This window comes from Macaca nemestrina, chromosome 18 (assembly GCF_043159975.1).
Source record: "Macaca nemestrina isolate mMacNem1 chromosome 18, mMacNem.hap1, whole genome shotgun sequence".
Taxonomy (NCBI): domain Eukaryota; kingdom Metazoa; phylum Chordata; class Mammalia; order Primates; family Cercopithecidae; genus Macaca; species Macaca nemestrina.
The window spans coordinates 2,459,025-2,479,970 of NC_092142.1; the positions used below are offsets into that span (position 1 = coordinate 2,459,025).

Below are 20,946 nucleotides of genomic sequence, written 5' to 3' on the forward strand. Positions count from 1 at the left end.
CGCAAGGATCGCCGGCCTTTCCGCTAGAGGGCTGCCCAGAACTACAACTCCCAGCAAGCTCCGTGGCGGCCCTCAGCGCGGCACCGCTGCCGGAAGTGCGGGTCGCGCTTCCGGCAGCGTCCGGGGCCAGGGGGGTTCGCCTTTCTCCGCGTCAGGGCGGCCCGGCGCGCGGTGGCGCGGCGAGGGGTGAGTGGCCTGGGCCGCAGTGTGCCCCAGTCCCCACGGGGCAGCGGGGCAGCGGCTTAGAGAGGCGGACCCCGCAGTGTCCGGGTCCCGGGCCCTCACCCGCGCCCGCTGCAACCCGACTCCGGAGCTCCGAGCATCCCTTAGTTTTAAGTCATGGCGGGTGCGAGCGGGTCTCTGCTGCACTCGGCTCCGTGACAGCTGCTGCTACACATGGGGAGAGGATTGACGGCAAACATCCGGGCTCCCAGGACTTCGCGGCGGCCATCCTAACCCGTGCACTGAGTCGGGCGGGGCGGGCGGCAGCGTCTGAGCAGAGAGCTCCCTAGACCAGGCCTGGTGTCTCCCTGGCTTTCCTAGGTGCCTGTTTGCGACCTGTTCAGCTGGGCTGTAGTTGAGTTATCCCAGGGATTGTGGGAGGAAAGGTTATGCCCACCAGAGGCCCAGGGTCCTGACGGCTGGAGGTCCGCAGTGGGGAAGGTGGGCAGAGCTGTTGCTCAGATGTCCCCGTGCCTGTTTCGTTTGCACAGACGGGTGTTCTGGTGCGTCCTGGCCCACCATGGCCAAACCAACAAGCAAAGATTCAGGCTTGAAGGAGAAGTTTAGGATTCTGTTTGGACTGGGAACACCGAGGCCAAATCCCAGGTCTGCAGAGGGCAAACAGACGGAATTTATCATCACCGCCGAAATCCTGAGAGTGAGTGAGCTGCCTGTGTCTTTGCTGGGCTACAGGGAAGTGTAGGGAAGGTTGGGTTTTGTCTTGCACCAGGTTCTGTGGTGCACCTGCACCAGGTCCTGAGATGGGTTGCTGGCGACTGTCTGCACAGGAAAGCTGTCGCCAGTACTTGGAGGCTGACATGCCCTTCCTCAGGAGACTTGGAAGGTCAGGATCTTGGTGACCTGGTTCAGGCACACTTGAGTGATGATTCAGATATTGAGGAAAGAAAGCCCATTTTATCGATGAGGCCTGAGAGTCATCATCTCCACCGGTAAGGATATGGCCAGGTGTTAAATGATAACATGTGAGTTCCTGGCAGAAGTGAGTTCTGTATTTTATTTTTTTGAGACTGAGTCTCACTCTGTTGCCCAGGCTGGAGTGCAGTGGCATGATCTCTGTTCGCTGCAACCTCCGCCTCCAGGGTTCAAGCGATTCTCCTAACGCAGCCTCCTGAGTAGTTGGGACTACAGGCACCTGCCACCAGGCTTGGCTGTTTGTGTTTTTTTTTTTTTTTTTTTTTTTGAGATGAATTCTTGCTCTGTTGCCCCGGCTGGAGTGTAATGGCACAATCTCTGCTCGCTGCTACTCCGCCTCCCAGTTTCAAGTGATTCTCCTGCCTCAGCCTCCCGAGTAGCTGGGACTACAGACACATGCCATCACACCCATCTAATTTTTGTATTTTTAGTAGAGACGGAGTTTCACCATCTTGGCCAGGCTGGTCTCAAACTCCCGACCTCAGGTGATCTGCCCGCCTCGGCCTCCCAAAGTGTTGGGATTACAGGCCATTGCACCCGGGCTAGGTCCTTATGTTTTATGTGTGCTTGTGTCTTTGTCACGTATGTCAGGCATTGTGTTTTGCCCATGAGTAAATGCTGAATTTTTGCACTTTAAAGTTTTCTACTTAGAAACAACTAAAACTTTCATCAACTGATGAATAAAATATAGTCCATCTGGGCCGGGCGCAGTGGCTCATGCCTGTCATCCCAGCACTTTGGGAGGCTGAGGCGGGTGGATCAACTGAGGTCAGGAGTTTGAGACCAGCCTGGCCAACATGGTGAAACCCCATCTCTACTAAAAATACCAAAATTTAGCCTGACGTAGTGGCGGGCACCTGTAATTCCAGCTACTCAGGAGGCTGAGACAGGAGAATTGCTTGAACCTGGGAGTTGGAGGTTGCAGTGAGCTGTGATTGCGCCACTGTACTCCAACCTGGGGAAGAAGAGCGAAACTCTGTCTGAAAAAAAATTTTTACAGTTTAAAATTGTATTTCATGTTATGTTTTATCTCAATACAACATTTGCAGTTTTGAAAAAAAATTTGCACATTCTCAGCTCCTCGGGATGGAGCAGTAAATCCCGTTGGTAAATCTTTTTTTTTTTTTTTTTTGAGACCGAGTTTCGCTCTTGTCACCCAGGCTGGAGTGCAGTGGCGCGATCTCAGCTCACTGCAACCTCCGCCTCCCGGGTTCAAGGGATTCTCCTGCCTCAACCTCCTGAGTAGTTGCGGAGTCTCGCTCTGTCGCCCAGGGTGGAGTGCAGTGGCCAGATCTCAGCTCACTGCAAGCTCCGCCTCCCGGGTTTATGCCATTCTCCTGCCTCAGCCTCCCGAATAGCTGGGACTACAGGCGCCTGCCACCTCCCCCGGCTAGTTTTTTGTATTTTTTAGTAGAGCCAGGATGTTAGCCAGGATGTTAACCATGTTAGCCAGGATGGTCTCGATCTCCTGACCTCGTGATCCGCCCGCCTCGGCCTCCCAAAGTGCTGGGATTACAGGCTTGAGCCACCGTGCCCGGCCAATTTTTTGTATTTTTACTAGAGACAGGATTTCATCGTGTTGGCCAGGCTGGTCTCAAACTCCTGACCTCAGGTGATCCACCCGCCTCGGCCTCTCAAACTTCAGGGACTACAGGCGTGAGGCAACGCTCCCGGTCAGGTGAATCTTGATTTCAGAAAGATCTGTTTTAATCTCTAGTCTGGAAAATGCAGTGGGAGCCTTTAGGTGGTTTGTGACTTGCAGTTTAGGAAACCGTGGCCTGACCGCTGGCCCCTGTTTCTTTTTTTATTTCTCTCCAGGAGCTGAGTGTGGAATGCGGCCTCAGCAATCGCATCCGGATGATAGGGCAGATTTGTGAAGTCGCAAAAACCAAGAAATTTGAAGAGGTAGGTTTGTCCAGTTGAACTACTAGAGAGAGGCACATAGACTGTTCAGAGCCTGAGTTTGCTTTTTTTAGGAGTATGGTTGACAGCTAACTGCTGATGATCTGGTTTGCACTTTTATTTTTTTGAGATGGAGTCTTGCTCTTTCGCCCAGGCTGGCACAATCTCGGCTCACTGCAACCTCCGCCTCCCGGGTTCAAGCGATTCTCCTGCCTCAGCCTCCTAAGTAGCTGGGATTACAGGCGTGCGCCACCACGCCCAGCTAAATTTTGTATTTTTAGTAGAGACGGGGTTTTACCATGTTGGCCAGGCTGGTCTCGAACTCCTGACCTCATGAACCATCTGCCTCGGCCTCCCAGAGTGCTGGGATTACAGGCGTGAGCCACTGCGCCCGGCCAACTTGCACTGTTGTAGGGAAATTTAGCTTTCGTCATAGTGATGGGGAAGCTACCGGGAATGCCCTGAATACAACCTTGAGGGACCAATCAAGTGTGGAAGTGGGGAGCAAAGGCATTGGGCTTTTCTAGCAACACCAGAAAGAGGGTGTGGGGGCTCACACCTCTAATCCCAGCACTTTCGGAGGCCGAGGCGGGTGGATCACGAGGTCAGGAGTTTGAGACCAGCCTGGCCAACCTGGTGAAACCCCGTCTCTACTAAAAATACAAAAAATTAGCCGGGCGCGGCGGCGGGCGCCTGTAGTCCCAGCTACTCAGGAGGCTGAGGCAGGAGAATGGCGGGAACCCGGGAGGCGGAGCTTGCAGTGAGCCGAGATCGCGCCACTGCACTCCAGCCTGGGCAACAGCGTGAGACTCCGTCTCAAAAAAAAAAAAAAATAAGCCAGGCGTGGCGATGCCTGGAAGAGTTTGTAGTGGCTGATAGAAATGCATGCTCACTCGCCCTCTCCTATTATAAGTTCAGGCCAAGAAAAATCAAGAAAGGGTTCGTTCCACAGAGAACGATCCTAGGCACGCTGGGCTTGGTGCCACTTTGGGAGGGTGACTGGTCAGTGGTATTGGTCGACGTCATGGACGTAGAAGTTTTTATTTTGGGCAAACATTGCCGTACTTTCCTGATGACCTGGGGACGGGACAGGAAGTGGTCATTTTGGGAGTGCAGGTTGCTGGTGGAGCACCTGAGGGCTCTGCCCTTGCCTTGCCAAGCATTTGTGTGTGGGAAAGTAGTGAGAAGACCTGGACCTCTCATGCTGAGATCTGCTAAGAGGAGAGTGATTGCTACCTCTGCAGCAGCTCATCTGAAACATGCTGGCCGCACGTTAGCAAGGATAAGTGTAAAGAATAGGTGTCCTTGGCCAGGCGCAGTAGCTCACGCCTGTAATCCCAGCACTTTGGGAGGCCAAGGTGGATGGATCACCTGAGGTCAGGAGTTCGAGACCAGCCTGGCCAATATGGCAAAACCCCGTTTCTAGTAAAGATACAAAAATTAACTGGGCGTGGTATCGGGCACCTGTAATCCGAGCTACTCGGGAGGCTGAGGGAGGAGAATCGCTTAAACTCAGGAGGCAGAGGTTGCGGTGAGCTGAGATTGTGCCATTGCACTGCAGGCTGGGCAACAGAGCAAGACTTCATCTCAAAAAACAACAAAAAAGGAATAAGCATCCTGCGTCCTGTTCTGAGAGTTGTTTGTGTGGGCCCGGGGCAGCCTGTGAGTAGATGAATAGGCTTCCGAGGCTGGGATGGTCCCGGGGCCTGTGTCCGCGCATCTTTGCAGCTGAGGTTGCAACTGCAGGAGTATTGTCAATAGACAAAGGAGGTGAGAGTGCCAGTTGTCTCGAATTGATTGGGATGTTGGTCAGATGATGTCTAAAAGAACATGGCCATTTTGTTATTTGGTTAGAGACAAGGTCTCACTGTGTCACCCAGGCTGGGGTGCAGTGGCACAATCATGGCTCACTGCAGCTTCAACCTGCCAGGCTCACGCGATCCTCCTACTTTAGCTGCTCAGGTAGCTGGGACTACAGGCGTGCAGCACCACGCCTGGCAAAGTTTTATATTTTTTTGTCGTAACAGGGTCTCACTGTGTCGCGCAGGCTGGTCTGAAACTCCTGGCTGATGCGACCCTCTCCCCTCTGCCACCCGAAGTGCTGAGATTACAGGCGTGAGCCACTGCACTTGGCCAGAACATGGCCATTTTCGTTGCCCTCCTTAGAGGAGTAAGGCCAGGAGTGAGCCCGTGGTCTGAAAGCCGTGGCTGGTGGTTAATGTGGAGAAGGGAAGGTGGTGAGAGCCAGCCCAAACCCCTGCCGAGTGAGACTGATTCTGGCAGCTTTAGGGAGCAGGGATGAGCACCCCACAGGCTGGGTGGCAGTTAGAGGAGGCAGATTTCAGCAGGCCACATAGCACTCTTTCTCAGCAGGTCAGGCAGGCAGCAGAGGCTGGTCAGGGGCGTGGGGTCGAGGACCCCATGCTGGCATGTTCACTAGAGGAAAGCCACAAGCAGGGATTCTGGGTCAGCTGCAGGCCTAGGGCTCAGTGTGTGCCTGTGGTTCTGAGACTGTCCCATGACTTCCTGTCAGCGTTCCGGCAGCTCTAGTGGGACTCACTGCTGGTCCAGGTGAGGCCAGGATCGCTGCCCTGGCGTGCTGCTCTCCTCTCAGCCCCAGTCTGTCACCTGGTGGGGGTTAAAGGGACCTGCTGGGGTTTGAGGCAGCTCTGAGCCATTCCTCACACCAAGCCTGTGGTCATCTCAGGCTGCAGGAGACACAGGAGATACGAGCTTTAGAGGTGGGGCTCTAAGTCACAAGCCCCCGTTGTTCCACCCTGTCCTTTGCTCACGGCACTGTTCCAGTTGCTGGGGCCAGGGTTCTTGGAGAGCATATCCTCACCGCTGTCCCCTCTGCTGGTGACAGCACGCAGTGGAAGCACTCTGGAAGGCGGTTGCGGATCTGTTGCAGCCAGAACGGCCGCTGGAGGCCCGGCACGCGGTGCTGGCTCTGCTGAAGGCCATCATTCAGGGGCAGGTAAGGCCCGGGGTGACGCTGGGATGGGTGACGTCAGGCCACCCACTGACTGTCCTGTCCCTGCTGGGCTGTGTTTGGACTCCTGCCTCTGAGTTCCTGGGCACAGGGTCTAGGGGCCGACGGGCTCTGGAGCTGGACGGCCTGTGGGGTCTCCTGTTGTCATGAGGTCTGTATGACGGTGGGCACACTGCCTCCTCGCCTGTAAACAGATGGTCGTTGCACCTTCCTCTTATGGGATGTTCTGGGGATCACATGAGGCAGTTCTCGCAGAGTGCGGAGACCGTACCTGGCAGCTGGTGCGGGGCTGCATGTTGTTTTGCCCTTGCACCCTTTCGGGGCTGCTCCGCTGCTCACTGCATTCCAGCTGTGCTGGTCTTGGCTGACCCTGAACACCCAGGCCTCTTGGTGTTCCTGCCTCCCCTGGTTGGCCACTTCCACTCCTTGATGTCCCAGCTGCTCAGAAGGGCCGTCCACTCTCACAGGCTCTCTGGGGCTTCCCCCACTTAGGCTTTGTCCTCAGTCTCTGAGCACAAGGCTGTCTGCCCTGGACCGAGTGCAGGGGTCAGGCAGGAGCTGTGTCGTGTCCTGCTCTGTGCCACCTGCTGTGCCAGGTCCCGACACACAGCAGTTGCTTCCCATCCGCCAGTGCATCCAGCCCCCTGCACTGAGCACCACTGATGCTGCAGGTCTGTCCCTTGCAGGGCGCTCCTGTGGGAAGGAGAGGGGACCAGGGCTGGAGTCCAGGTGCCCTTGCACTTCAGGGACTTCTTGGCAGCTGTGTGGGAGACGCTGGCCGGCTCTGCTGATCTGTGGCTTTTGTCTTTAGGGCGAGCGTTTGGGGGTCCTCAGGGCCCTCTTCTTTAAGGTCATCAAGGATTACCCTTCCAACGAAGACCTCCACGAGAGGCTGGACGTTTTCAAGGCCCTCACAGACAATGGGAGACACATCACCTACTTGGAGGAAGAGCTGGGTGGGTGCCACATTGGGTGTGAGGTTTCTGGGATGGGAAGGACCTGGGGCTGGGGAGGGGCTGCAGTTCTCAGGGATGGCCTGTAGCGGGTGTGCCCATGCAGCTCCGTGCACCCGGGCTCATCTGCGTGGCCCAAGTGGCCCCGAGGCACGTGTTAAGCCGGCCAGGTGCCCACCATCAGGTTTACTGTCTGAGGTGACGTGGCTGGCTGCCAAGTGTGCGCACATCTCCTCCGAGCAGCGCTCTCGTGGGAGTGGGGAACGCCCGGGAATCTGGTGATGTCGGCGTCTACCAGCCTTGGGTCAGGCCCTGAGTGTACGGCACACGCTCCTGCTGCCGCCTCGGTGCAGACCCTCTGTGCAGCCCCGGGGTGGTAGATCCTAGTGTCCGTGCGTAGCCGGCCTGCCTGGACTCCCCTGAGCCTCTTCGGGCCCAGTGCGTGGTCTGCCTGTTGCTGCCGGGGGACTGATGATGTGATTTCTGGCAGTGACGGGTTTGGACACACTCTCCTGCGTGGGGAGGTGGAGGTGAGTGGGAGATGTAGATTCGGCGTCCTCGCAAACCGCCGCCGTTTCTCCCACAGCGGACTTTGTCCTGCAGTGGATGGATGTCGGCTTGTCCTCGGAATTCCTTCTGGTGCTGGTGAACTTGGTCAAATTCAACAGCTGTTACCTCGATGAGTACATCGCAAGGATGGTTCAGTAAGAAAATAATTGAGATCCTGTTCTGATAATGGTCCTAAGTTCAGCTCCACAGTGAATAAAATTGTTGAAACCACCAAAAAAATAGAGGTTGGGCTGGGCACAGTGGCTCATGCCTGTAATATCAGCACTTTGGGAGGCCGAGGCAGGCAGATCATGAGGTCAGGAGTTCGAGACCAGCCTGGCCAACATGGTGAAACCCCGTCTTTACTAAAAATACAAAAATTAGCCGGGCATGGTGGTGAGAGTATGTAATCCCAGCTACTCGGAAGGCTGAGGCAGGAGAATCATTTGAAACCGGAAGGCAGAGGTCACAGTGAGCGGAGATCGTGCCATTGCACTCCAGCCTGGGTGAAACTCCGTCTAAAAAAAAAAAAAGAAAAAGTAGGCTGGGCGCGGTGGCTCAAGCCTGTAATCCCAGCACTTTGGGAAGCCGAGACGGGCGGATCACAAGGTCAGGAGATCGAGACCATCCTGGCTAATGCAGTGAAACCCTGTCTCTACTAAAAAATGCAAAAAAAAAAAACTAGCCGGGCGGGTTGGCGGGCGCCTGTAGTCCCAGCTACTCGGGAGGCTGAGGTAGGAGAATGGCGTAAACCTGGGAGGCGGAGCTTGCAGAGAGCTGAGATCCGGCCACTGCACCCCAGCCTGGGCGACAGAGCAAGACACTCCGTCTCAAAAAAATAAAAAAAATAAAAAAAAAAAAGGAAAAGTATGTAGCTGTCTTCTTTTTAGCTATCACCTGATGTCTTGGTTATCTTTTTGTTGTTCGTTCAGAACGTTGCATGAGATCTGTGAGGGCCGGGCCTCTGTCTCACGCTGAACACCCAGCACCGAGAACAGTGGCTGGCACACAGCAGGCACCTGAGTGCTTGGGTGGGTGGGACCCCCAGGGAGGATGAGCCGCGTGTGTTATTGGCATCATAGAGTGACTAAACCACAGCCCGTGGCAGCTCAGACCTCCAGGCCACGCTGCCGGGACTGAGCTTGCTGCTCCCTGCAGGATGATCTGCCTGCTCTGCGTCCGGACCGCATCCTCTGTGGACATAGAGGTCAGTGCCTCCCCTCCCCAGGGCTGGCCCATTTCACCCTGGTTTCTGGGAGGCTGGGGCTTGGGGATTGAGCCGTGTGTGCCGGCTGCTGGCTGTGTGGCCCTGGGCAAGCTGCTGGATCTCTCTGAGTCTCAGGAGTCCTCCATATAGGTCAGGAGAGCCGGGCGCCTCCGTGTGGAGTTGTAGCTCAGGGTGGATGACAGCATCGATGACCCAAGTGACAGGGATGTCAGGTGCTTCCAGCATGCCTGCTCGGCTGGTGGCTTGGAGAGAGGCTGCTATGGCAGTGGGGAGAGGTGGCAGCACAGGCTGGAGGAGGTGGGAGGGAGGCCTGGGTGTCCTCTCCTGTGGGGAGGAGCTGGGGTAGGACTGGCGTGAGCCATCTCCTTCTCCACCAGGTCTCCCTGCAGGTGCTGGACGCCGTGGTCTGTTACAACTGCCTGCCGGCTGAGAGCCTCCCGCTGTTCATCGTCACCCTGTGCCGCACCATCAATGTCAAGGAGCTCTGCGAGCCTTGCTGGAAGGTGGGGTCTCTGAAACTGCTCTGGAAGGTTCCTGAGGGCACATGGACGGGACAAGGGCCATCTTGTCTCCCATGAATGGCTGTCTGATTCTTGGGGTGGCTAGACAATGGCCTGTTGAGGGACAGCCAGTGTCATTTTCCCAGGCAGTTGAGCTGAGGTCAGGGTTTTGGTGGCATTTTGAGAACCCTGCTGCCTCTGTATTTGGGAGATGGTGGTGAGCTGGCTGGACCTTGGGTGGCTATAGGGCAGCAGCCAAGTGGGGCCAGGAGAGGGACTGGGGCTGCGGGCAGGGCTTGTGCCTGCCAGCCCCTGACGTGCATCGTGTCTTGCAGCTGATGCGGAACCTCCTTGGCACCCACCTGGGCCACAGTGCCATCTACAACATGTGCCACCTCATGGAGGACAGGTGAGTGTGGTGGGCGGGGCGCAGGGCGGCGGAGGCCAGCACGGCCCTCAGGGCAGCCCTGGTGTCCTTGCTGGGCACACACTGGCTTAGAGAGGCCTTGTCCTTTCGGGCAGCTGTTCCAAAGGCTGCCACTAGAGCGAAGCCCATGACTTCTAGGAGGGAGCCCCGGTCCTCTCCTTCCTCTGTCATTTCCACAGAATATCCACACCCAGCTCAGTGCCTACCCTGCGCTCGGACATCCTCCAGCGCGCTCCCCCACAGCTTAGCCTGTTACAAGGCGAGGCTCGAGGTCTTGGGCTTGACGCTACCCTTGCCCTCACCCCCACAGCCAGACTGTGGCCACTTCTGCTGCTTTAGCCCCGAGAGATGACTCAGCTCTGCCCATACCCTGGCCTCCCTCCTGTGCTGCCAGATCCCCTTCCTCCTGCTCTCCTGTGTCCGTCCGCGCCTCCTGAAGCCCACTCCACACAGCACCCGAGTGGCCTTTTTCTGACACAGATGTGTCTGTGTCACCCTTTGCTGGAAGCCACATGACTCCCAGTGCCCTCAGGGTGCAAGCTCCTCCCATGGAACCAGCCCTGGGGCCCAGCCCTGCCTTAGCCCTTGTATCTCTCCCAGCCCTGCCCCAGCGCCTGCATCTCTCCTTTCCTCCGTCTTGCCATCTCCCATCCACCAAGGGCTTGTGCACGCCCTGATTCCTCTTACTAGCAGGTTCTTCCACCTTTGCCGAGTTCGTCTGTTTCCTGAGGTCTTAGCATGGTCACTAACTCCCCTACCTCCCTGAGTAGTTTTTGCTGTGGCTTTTCTTCTTGGCTGTGATTGGAGGAAGAGATTTTGCGTTTACCTGGGAGACTGTGTGGCTGGTGCCTGTCTCCCCCAGACTGTGAGGCTGTGGGCCATCCCTCTCGCCGCGTTCCTGTCCCTGGCATGACCTGTAGCTCACAGCGTGGTCAGCAGTGATGGGGGCCGCCTGTGCGTGAGAGTGAACGAGAGCATTACTGCTGGCCTCTGTTCCCTGCCCTTCCCCAGCGGTGCTCCGGCCCCCCAAGCAGAGGGACCTCTGGGGCTGCTGCAGGAGCCTTGGCAGCCTCACACGTCCACGGCGGACCCTGGCCAGAGCCCTGCTCACATTCTGTCTCTCTGGGGAACACTTGCAGAGCCTACATGGAGGACGCGCCCCTGCTGAGAGGAGCCGTGTTTTTTGTGGGCATGGCTCTCTGGGGAGCCCACCGGCTCTATTCTCTCAGGAACTCGCCGACATCGGTGCTGCCATCATTTTACCAGGTAAGGCGGTTTCCGTATGCAGTGAGCTGGCGGGAACGGGAGAGCTCCCCTCAGGCCTGCCCACCCACCCCACCGGGTCCTGCTACAGGGGCTGCAGTAGGCCTTTCCAGGCAGTTGCTTTGCAGCTGGGGGTGAGGTTTGGGGCCCTGTGAAGGCTTTAGTCTTTTTTGTTTTTTTTTTGAGAAGGAGCTCTGCTCGTTTTGCTTGGCTGACTGCAATCTCCGCCTCCCAGTTCAAGTGATTCTGTTGTCTCAGCCTCCTTGAGTAGCTGGGATTACAGGTGCCTGCCACCACGCCTGGCTAATTTTGTGTTTTTTAGTAGAGACTGGGTTTCGCCATGTTGGCCAGGCTGGTGTCGAATTCCTGACTTCAAGTGATCCGCCCACCTCAGACTCCCAAAGTGCTGGGATTACAGGTGTAAGCCCGCATGCCTGGGCAAAAACTTTATTCTGTCTCTTTTTTTTTTTTGAGACAGAGTTTCACTCTTGTTGCCCAGGCTGGAGTACAATGGCGCGATCTCGGCTCGCTGCAACCTCTGCCTCCCCAGTTCAAGCAATTCTGCCTCAGCCTCCTGAGGAGGTGGGGTTATAGGTGCCTGCCACAATGCCTGGCTAATGGTTTTTTTTTTTTTTTTGAGACAGAGTTTAGCTCTTGTTGCCCAGGCTGGAGTGTAATGGTGCGATCTTGGCTCAGTGCAACCTCCGCCTCCTGAGTAGCTGGGATTACAGGCATGCGCCACTATGCACAGCTCATTTTGTATTTTTAGTAGAGACGGGGTTTCTCTGTGTTGGTCTCGAACTCCCGACCTCAGGTGATCGGCCAGTCTCGGCCTCCCAAAGTGCTGGGATTACAGGTGTGAGCCACTGTGCCTGGCCAAGGCTAATGTTTTTGTATTTTTGGTAGAGATGGGGTTTCACCATGTTGGTCAGGCTGGTCTTGAACTCCTGAGCTCAGGTGATCCACCCACCTTGGCCTCCCAAAGTGCTGAGATTATAGACGTGCGCCACTGCACCCGGCCCAAAGGCTTTATTCTCAAGCAAACCTTACATCTTGCGAGTTGCACCTTCTGGAGTTGTCAGTGGAGGGGCGAGTGCTGCCTCTGGGGTGGCCGTTCTCTTGCTGTTGGCGGCGCTGTTTTGTCGAGTGCTGATCTTGCCCTGTCTCTGCAGTGGCGCCTGGCACAGATGCCGGTGGTATAGCTTCAGTCTCCGTGCCCTGTGATGACAGAGTGCTTTTCGTGTCCGTCCTCGGTCGGTGCTCACAGCTCCCTGGAAGGTGGGGCGAGCGCACTGTGCCGGTTTTATAGTGATAGGCTGCGGTGCGGGTCACAGGGCTCTCCTGATCCTCTGCTCTCTGTGCTCCACCTCTGCTCTCCCTGCTCCACCCCTCCCGTAGAGGGGGCCGGGAGACGTTGTCTTTGTGCTCGGCTTGCAACAGAACTCAGGGCAGCTTTCAGGTGCTGCTGGGCTGGCCCACCGGGTGCCCAGGATTCAGTTGCTGGTCTATCCGAGTCAGGGACTTTGCAGGCAGGCATGGGGTGGGGCCCCGTCTGGGTCCTGACCGTGCTGGAGCGTGTAGAAACTCCTCCTGGGCGCCCCACATGCTGTTCTGTGGCCCCGATGCATGTGTGGTGGGCACTGTGGCCTCAGGTGTGCTACTCCCGGTTCCAAGGGTGACTGGGAGGGCGTCCCACAGTGAGCAAGCAGCGGTGACCCTGTGTGCCGGCCGGGCTCATGTTCCAGGCCATGGCATGTCCGAACGAGGTGGTGTCCTATGAGATCGTCCTGTCCATCACCAGGCTCATCAAGAAGTATAGGAAGGAGCTCCAGGTGGTGACGTGGGACATTCTGCTGAACATCATCGAACGGCTCCTTCAGCAGCTCCAGGTGGGGTGGGGGCAGGAGCTCCAGGGAGCACTGGGACCCCAGACAGGCAGGCTTGGCCCACTTGGAAGATGGTACCTTGGGCCCCATCTCTGGTGGTCCCACAGAGACTGCCGGAACCGTGTTCTCTGGTGATTCACAGTGGTGCTCATCCACCTTCCACTGGAGACAGATCTGATTTTTCCAGACGTGCTGCACCATTTTGGCCCCAGACAGGAATATGCAGTAGGTGAGCCGGGGCTGGGCCACTGTTGCCCACAGTCCGCAGAGTGACCTGCAGGCCGTCTTCATGGCCTGAGTGGGCCCCGGCACAGTTCCCAGAGGGATGCCAGTGTGGCTTTGACGTGACTTTGGAGGAGCGCATTAGTCGAGTCTGCTAACCGCAGCTTTAAAGAGGACTCCACAGCCACACAGGCTCATCAGCACAGGGGTCCTGGGGAGGCGAGGCTGGTATCCAGCAGCCTCAGAACTGTGCCTTTTCCCAGAGCCTGGGGTGGGCGATGTACAGAAAGCCAGGCAGCGGAAGGGAGGCTGGGACTTAGCAGGGAGTGAAGTCCTCTCAGGGCCTGTCGCTGGGCCAGAGCATTGTCCCTGACCCCTGGCCAGGGGATGCTGCAGCACTGAGTGGCAATGGCAGAGGCCATAGCCTGGGGCTTCTAGAAGAGGCTGGACCGGGGAGAGGCAAGAAAGGCTTGTAGTTGTGGCTGCTCTTGGCCCTCCTGCCCGAGCTTCCTTCTTGGCCCAGCTGCGTGGGCACAGCCAGGATTCCCTGGGGGTGGGGTACGGGCAGGAATAGCAGCTGCCATCCCAGCTACTGTGGCCTCTGGAGACGATCTGGGGGGTGTCTCAACCCATGTAGCCCAGAGCGGCCTGAGAGGGCTGAGGGCGTCCCCCTGCGGCGGGTGCGTAGCGAGGCCTCTGGTGCCGAGTGCATGCGGGGAGTGGAAGTCAGCCTGTGTCATGGTTCCTGATGCTGCAGACCTTGGACAGCCCGGAGCTCAGGACCATCGTCCATGACCTGCTGACCACGGTGGAGGAGCTGTGTGACCAGAATGAGTTCCACGGGTCTCAGGAGAGATACTTTGAACTGGTGGAGAGATGTGCAGACCAGAGGCCTGTGAGACCCCTTCCTGGGTGGGGCCTTTGGGCTTTGGCTGGTGAGGAGGGGCCGGGTGCTGGGTGAAGTGCAGCTTTCTGAGCCTCGGAAGCCAGGTGGGCGCCTGCTTTCCTGGTGTCTGCACTCGGGTAGGGGAGGCTGCTGGGCGCTGGCGGGCGGAGCGTGTGTTTGCTAACAAGCTCGGTGTCAGCCCACCCGTCAGTTTCCTCCCACCTGTGTGGAGGAAGCTTCCATCCGGCTCTGTGGAGTCCTGTGGCTCCCAGGCAGCTGCAGTCATTTTGCCAGGAACACTCAGCTTAGGACCCAGGCTTTTCCATGGGTTTGGACGCACGTCTTCCCCACTGCCAGGAGTGCCTTTGTGTCTGTGGGCTGCAGGCTGTGAGGCAGCTGGGCTCTGACAGCAACCCGGCCTCTCAGTCAGCAGCCTGGTGTGGAGAAGGCGAGCGGCGGAGGGGCAGAGGGGCAACACCAGCTCTTCTTTTGACAGGAGTCCTCCCTCCTGAACCTGATCTCCTACAGAGCACAGTCCATTCACCCGGCCAAGGACGGCTGGATTCAGAACCTGCAGGCGCTGATGGAGAGATTCTTCAGGTAGGGAGTCCTCTGCAGCCTTGCCTGGCACCTGGAGCCTGGCCCTGTCTCTGTCTGGGGCCCACCCGGGCCGGGTCTCAGGATGCCCGACGAGCAGGGTCCCCGTCTCTGCCTCTGGAGAGCCCCGGCTCTGGGTGAGCAGGTGCTAGCTTGCCTTCCAGTCCAGCAGGACAAGGTCCTCTCGTGACGCCACTGGGCTGCCTCCTATGGGGGGTGGTCTGGAGAGACGCATCCTGGGAGGCAGAGCTTTGTGCCCTGTGTGCCTGGATGCGGGAGGACCCAGAATCGGGCTGGCCTGTGCCAGGCGGACAGGCTGGTGCGGGGCTGTGGCCGGGCGCCCCCCACCCGCCCCAGCAGGCTGCTGTCCCACAGGAGCGAGTCCCGAGGCGCTGTGCGCATCAAGGTGCTGGATGTGCTGTCCTTTGTGCTGCTCATCAACAGGCAGTTCTACGAGGTGCGTGTCCAGGGCGGCCGCGCTGGGGGCTCAAGGCTTTTTCTCCATGGGGTGGGCGGTCTCCGTTGTGTACGTGCTCCTGCAGAGCCGGGCTCTGCCTGGGACTTCGGTCCTACCGGGCCCTCTGCGGCCCCCAGCGTGGTCTGTTTACCCCTGTTCATTCGCTGGCTTGCTCGCCCTGGGCGCCTCTGCCAGGCCTTGACACGTGGCCAAGTAGCAAGGAAGGCACAGTGCCTGCCCTCAGGGAGCTCCGGCCGGGTTGTCACCGAACACAGGAGCCTCTTAAGAATTCTGTTCAAGTTTGTTTAGATCAGTCTCGCGTGGGGACGTTGTCTTCTGTTTCTGTCATGACGTTCACCCTGTGCACCTGGCCTGATCGCCAGCCCTGCCTGGTCTCTCTGCTCTGCGGGCTCTCCCTCTCCACTGCCTCCTCTGGGAGCTCTGTGGCCCCAGGGCCACCTACCTTGAGAGACTGTGTGCCTGCCAGCCATACCCCTTTCCCAGGAGGCGCAGCTTAGCTCCGAGACTGCCCCTTCCCACCGCACTCCTCCCTGCAGCCTCGCAGTCCTGCCCTCCTGAGAGCTGCCCGCTCTGCTCCTCTCCCCAGCCTCCACTCTCCTTGAATTGCCCTTTTCTGGGCATTGCAATCCCGCTTCCCATCTGATGGAGCTAAGGGCCGCCTCCCGGAAGTTCCTCTGGGTCCTCTGACTTCTCTCATTAGGGCTGGTCTTGTCCTGGTCTCTGTTACTGTGGAACTTTTTACCTCCTTCTGTGAAAACTCACGCTGTCCCCAGCGCAGCACGCACACACACACGCACACTCACACATGCACGCACAGGCACACACGCCCACGCCCACGCATGCATACACCACACGCACTCACCCTCACACACACACGCACAGCACCACGTGGGAGGGGTTCTCAGCTGTGACGGTGAAGGGCAGGGCCTCACCTCGGCTGCTGCTTGTGAGTCGTGGGCCCCGTGCCTGTGCCGGGTCGCCCTGCAGTGCTCACCAGCCTTCTGAACGAGGAACTGGACAGGATCCCTGGGAAAGGGCCCTGGGGTCTCTGAGTCACGCTCAGCGGGGGCTTGTGCTCCCTGCCCAGCTGTCCTGAAGGCCTGAGGGACATGTCCGCTGGTTCCGGGTTGGTTACTGAGGAATTGGAAGTGTCACGAGATGTGGCTCTTGCTGGGCTGGTGCTCACTGGCCTCCCTTGTGCCTGTGCAGGAGGAGCTGATTAACTCAGTGGTCATCTCTCAGCTCTCCCACATCCCCGAGGATAAAGACCATCAGGTCCGAAAGCTGGCCACCCAGTTGCTGGTGGACCTGGCAGAGGGCTGCCACACACACCACTTCAACAGTCTGCTGGACATCATCGAGAAGGTGAGAGCCGTTGCACCCAGGGATGGGAGCTAGGGTGCCAGAGCTCCATGGGCAGAAATGGCCTCTGGTTCCTCTGTCCCCTTCTTCGAATGACCGGACGGCTGTCTCCGTAGGTGAGGCTCCCCTCCCTGCAGGATGGGTGTCCCGAGGCCTTTGCAGGGCCTGCCACTGCTGGGTTTGTGTCCCGACTGAAAGTCCTGGACCTGGGTGTCCTGTCGCACTCGGGGGCAGCTGGTCTGGGCCTCCTGGACCTGTGCTGGAGCCCAGACCTGGGGCCAGGGCTTTGGCCTGCTGTCCTTCCTGCCCAGCCAATAGCTTGCTCTTTGATTTTCAGTTTTGGTTTTTGCACAGGATATAAAGGGTATCTTTGCTTTTGAGGAATAAAGATGAAGGGTGAGCACAGTGGCTCACGCCTGTAATCCCAGCACTTTGGGAGGCCGAGGCCGGTGGATGGCTTGAGGTCAGGAGATCAAGACCTGCCTGGCGAACGTAGTGAAATCCCATCTCTACTAAAAATACAAAAATTAGCCATGCGTGGTGGCGGGCGCCTGTAATCCCAGCTGCTCGGGAGGCTGAGGCAGGAGAATCGCTTGAACCTGGGAGGTGGAGGTTGCAGTGAGCCCAGATTCTGCCACTATACTTCAACCTGGGCGACAGAGCAAGGCTCCGTCTCAAAAAAAAAAAAAGAGAAGGTGTTCGTGGTAGAAAGTGTTCCGGCCGGGCGTGGTGGCTCAAGCCTGTAATCTCAGCACTTTGGGAGGCCGAGACGGGCGGATCACGAGGTCAGGAGATCGAGACCATCCTGGCTAACACAGTGAAACCCCGTCTCTACTAAAAAATACAAAAAACTAGCCGGGCGAAGTGGCGGGCGCCTGTAGTCCCAGCTACTCGGGAGGCTCAGGCGGGAGAATGGCATGAACCCGGGAGGCGGAGCTTGCAGTGAGCTGAGATCTGGCCAGTACACTCCAGCCTGGGCAACAGAGCGAGACTCCGTCTCAAAAAAAAAAAAAAAAAAAAAAAAGTGTTCTGACGGCTGTTGCCGCAGAGATCTGTGAGCCTGCATGTGAGTCCTGGCCTTCTCTTTAAAGGTGATGGCCCGCTCCCTCTCCCCACCCCCGGAGTTGGAAGAAAGGGATGTGGCCGCGTACTCGGCGTCCTTGGAGGATGTGAAGACAGCTGTCCTGGGGCTTCTGGTCATCCTTCAGGTGGGTGTTCTGCAGGAGGCCTCTGCGCCCTGGGTGCACATGGCTAGCTGTTGTGCACCAGCTACATCTGCGTTGTGTTGGAGTCTTCCCCAGCGGGAGCCGTGCCCTGCCTGGGTTTGCTGAGGGTGCAGTGGTCCTGGCAGGCAGCGGAAGCTTCCTGCTCTTGTGGAGGGATGGAAAGAGATTCTGTTGCTTGCCTCTCCTGGTCACAGCAGGGATGTGAGAGGCCCTGTTCTCCGCACTGAGCAGAGCCTGTCTCTGTGCTCCTGAGTCAGGGCCGGGACCATGTGCCATCCTGGGCACCCAGCACAGCACCTGGGAAGTAAGGGTGGCCCTCCATTCCCGCCCTGCAGTCTGTTTAGTATTTGCAGGTGTTTTGTTGAGATTTGATTCACATATCATGCAATTTACCCGTTCACAGTGAACAATTCAGTGGTTTTCAGTAAATTCACAGAACTCTGCAGCCATCCCCACAGTCAGCTTGAGCACCTCCTGAGCATGTCGGTAGTACACGCTCCCATCCCCCGTTGCTCCCTTACCCCCAGGTACCACCAAGCTGTTTCCTGTCTCTGTGGATTTGCCTACTCTGAACATTTCATGGAAGTGGAGTCACACATAATTCATCCACAAGATGTTGGATGGTAGAACAATTTCCTGTCTTGTGGCTGGATTGTTCCACCCAGCGCCATGCGTCCAGGCCCATCTAGGTTGTGGCAGCTGTCGGTGCTTCCTTCCTTTTCATGGCTGAGTAGTAGTCCATCATCTGGAGGGAGCACATTTTGTCTATTTGCTTCTCCATTGGTGGACATTTGGCTTGTGTCCACCTGGCAGCTGCGGTGTTGGTGCTGCTGTGAACCGTCTCCTGTGAGGGCTCCGCCTGCATTTTCACTTCGCCTGGGTCAGCACCTGGGAGCGGATTGTTGGGCCCTAGGTTTAGTCTGCATGTGATGTTTCTAGGTGATACTGGGCTGTTTTCCACTGGTGCTGTGCCATCGAGCGGCATGTAAGGGTTCTGATTTATCTTTTTTTTTTTTTTTCAATGCAGTCTTACTCTGTCGCCCAGGCTGGAGTGCAGTGGCGTGATCTTGGCTCACTGCATCCTTCTCCTGCTGGGTTCAGGCAATTCTCCTGCCTCAGCCTCCCGAGTATCTGGGACTACCGGTGCCCGCCAACACACTCAGCCAATTGTTTGTATTATTAGTAGAGACTGGGTTTCACCATGTTGGCCAGGCTAGTCTCAAACTCCTGACCTCAGGTGATCCGCCTGCCTCGGCCTCCCATAGTGCTGGAATTACAGGCGTGAGCCCCTGCGCCCAGCCTGCCTCTAGTTTTCAAAGCCTCACAGCATCACTTAGGGGTAATTATCAGTGTCAGTATCGTGTAAAATACAACGTGTAAATCAGTTTGCTCAAAAGCTCATCCATAAGATGTTGGATGGTAGAACCATTTCCTATCATGTTTATTTGTCATGGTCTTTTATTTCTTGCCACGGAAGTTTAAAGTGGTGATTAATTTTTTATTATTCATATTTTGAGACGAGATCTCACTCTGTCACCCAGGCTGGGGTGCAGTGCTGTGATCATGGCTCACTGCAGCTTCGAACTCCCGTGCTGGAGTGATCATCCTACCTCAGCCTCCCAAGTAGCTGCGACCATAGGCACACGCCACACACCTGGCTGATGTTTTCATTTTTTGTAGAGATGGGGTCTTGCTGTGTTGCCCAGGCTGGCATCAACCTCCTGGCCTCAAGCAATTCTCCCACCATAGCCTCCCAAAGTGCTGCGATTTCAGGCGTGAGCCGCCACGCCTGGCCATGGCGTTTGATTAAAAACCAGGCATCTGGCCGGGTGCGGTAGCTCACACCTGTAATCCCAGCACTTTGGGAGGCCGAGGCGGGCGGATCACGAGGTCAGGAGATCGAGACCATCCTGGCTAACACGGTGAAACCCCGTCTCTACTAAAAATACAAAAAATTAGCTGGGCGTGGTGGCGGGCGCCTGTAGTCCCAGCTACTCGGGAGGCTGAGGCAGGAGAATGGCATGAACCCGGGAGGCGGAGCTTGCAGTGAGCTGAGATCCGGCCACTGCATTCCAGCCTGGGCGACAGAGCGAGACTCCATCTCAAAAAAAAAAAAAAACAAAAAAAAAAAACCAGGCATCTGCCGGGTGCGGTGGCTCATGCCCGTAATCCCAGCACTTTGGGAGGCTGAGGTGGGTGGATCACCTGAGTTTGGGAGTTCAAAACCAGCCTGACCAGCATGGAGAAACCCCATCTCTACTAAAAGTACAAAATTAGCCAGGCATGGTGACACATGCCTGTAATCCCAGCTACTCGGGAAGCTGAGGCAGGAGAATCACTTGAACCCATGAGGCAGAGGTTGCGGTGAGCCCAGATCATGCCATTGCACTCCAGCCTGGACAAGAAGAATGAAACAACATCTCCAAACAAAACAAAACAAAAACAGGCATCACCTCCTTGGTGTCTCATCCACACGAGCACCATGCTCTTTACTGACTGGTTGGGAAGGGGTGTGCTGGGCTGTGGGGGCCTATGGCCTGGAAGAACTGAGAACCTCCCTGTTTCTGCAGAGGGAAGGAAAAAGGTTCTGTTGCCCTTACTTGGAACTCCAGCCCTGGAGGCCTGAGGGTCTGGGCCGTAGAACTGAGATATTTCCTAGTTGAGGCAAAGTCCTGGTTTTGGCTGTTTTCATTTCTTTATTTTTTTGAGACAGTTTCCCCACTATGTCACTGGAGTGCAGTGGCACGATCTCACCTCACTGCAACCTCTGCTTCCCGGATTTAAGCGATTCTCCTGCCTCGGCCTCCCAAGTAGCTGGGACTACAGGTACCTGCTACCACACCCGGCTAATTTTTGTATTTTTAGTGGAGACGGGGTTTCACCATGTTGGCCAGGCTGGTCTCGAACTCCTGACCTCAAGTAATCCACCCAATCCAGACTCCCAAAGTGTTGGGATTATAGGCGTGAGCCATCGTGCCTAGCCTGTTTTCATTTCTTTTGTTATTGAAAAGTAACACAGATGACTGTTGAACAGTATGGAGCTGGGGGTGCTGGCCTCTGTGCAGGTGAAAATCCCCATCTAACTTTTGACTCCCCAGAAACTTTACCAACAGCCCCCTGTTGACTAGAAGCCTTGCCAATAACAGTTGATTAACTTGCAGTTTGTATGTTTTATGTGTTATATTCTGTGTTTTTACAGTGAAGTAAGCTAGAGAAAAGCAAATGCTATTAAGATGCTGGGCGTTGTGGCGCACACCTGTAATCCCAGCACTTTGGGAGGCCAAGGCAGGCAGATCACGAGGTCAGGAGTTCGAGACCAG

The 20,946-nt window shown here is 56.8% G+C and overlaps 1 protein-coding gene across 10 annotated transcripts in view; it reads left to right on the top strand.

Annotated features, from left to right (window-relative positions):
* Positions 1-79: 79 nt before the first annotated feature.
* Positions 80-20,946, top strand: part of LOC105485816 (TSC complex subunit 2) — a 41,089-nt gene continuing 20,222 nt past the window's right edge. For 8 of the 10 annotated variants that reach the window (XM_011748330.3, XM_011748324.3, XM_011748321.3 and 5 more), the window contains exons 1-16: positions 80-186; positions 714-880; positions 2,974-3,060; positions 5,924-6,034; positions 6,861-7,005; positions 7,589-7,706; positions 8,710-8,758; positions 9,157-9,282; positions 9,615-9,688; positions 10,846-10,972; positions 12,715-12,858; positions 13,835-13,972; positions 14,460-14,563; positions 14,936-15,017; positions 16,248-16,403; positions 17,492-17,608. In XM_011748330.3, the coding sequence (XP_011746632.3) occupies positions 743-880; positions 2,974-3,060; positions 5,924-6,034; positions 6,861-7,005; positions 7,589-7,706; positions 8,710-8,758; positions 9,157-9,282; positions 9,615-9,688; positions 10,846-10,972; positions 12,715-12,858; positions 13,835-13,972; positions 14,460-14,563; positions 14,936-15,017; positions 16,248-16,403; positions 17,492-17,608 (1,716 nt within the window). In that variant the 5' untranslated portion in view covers positions 80-186; positions 714-742. Of the gene's footprint in view, positions 187-231; positions 544-713; positions 881-2,973; positions 3,061-5,923; positions 6,035-6,860; positions 7,006-7,588; positions 7,707-8,709; positions 8,759-9,156; positions 9,283-9,614; positions 9,689-10,845; positions 10,973-12,174; positions 12,248-12,714; positions 12,859-13,834; positions 13,973-14,459; positions 14,564-14,935; positions 15,018-16,247; positions 16,404-17,491; positions 17,609-20,946 lie in introns of those variants that run through there. The other 2 variants (XM_011748320.3, XM_071083919.1) reach the window with 2 other exon arrangements.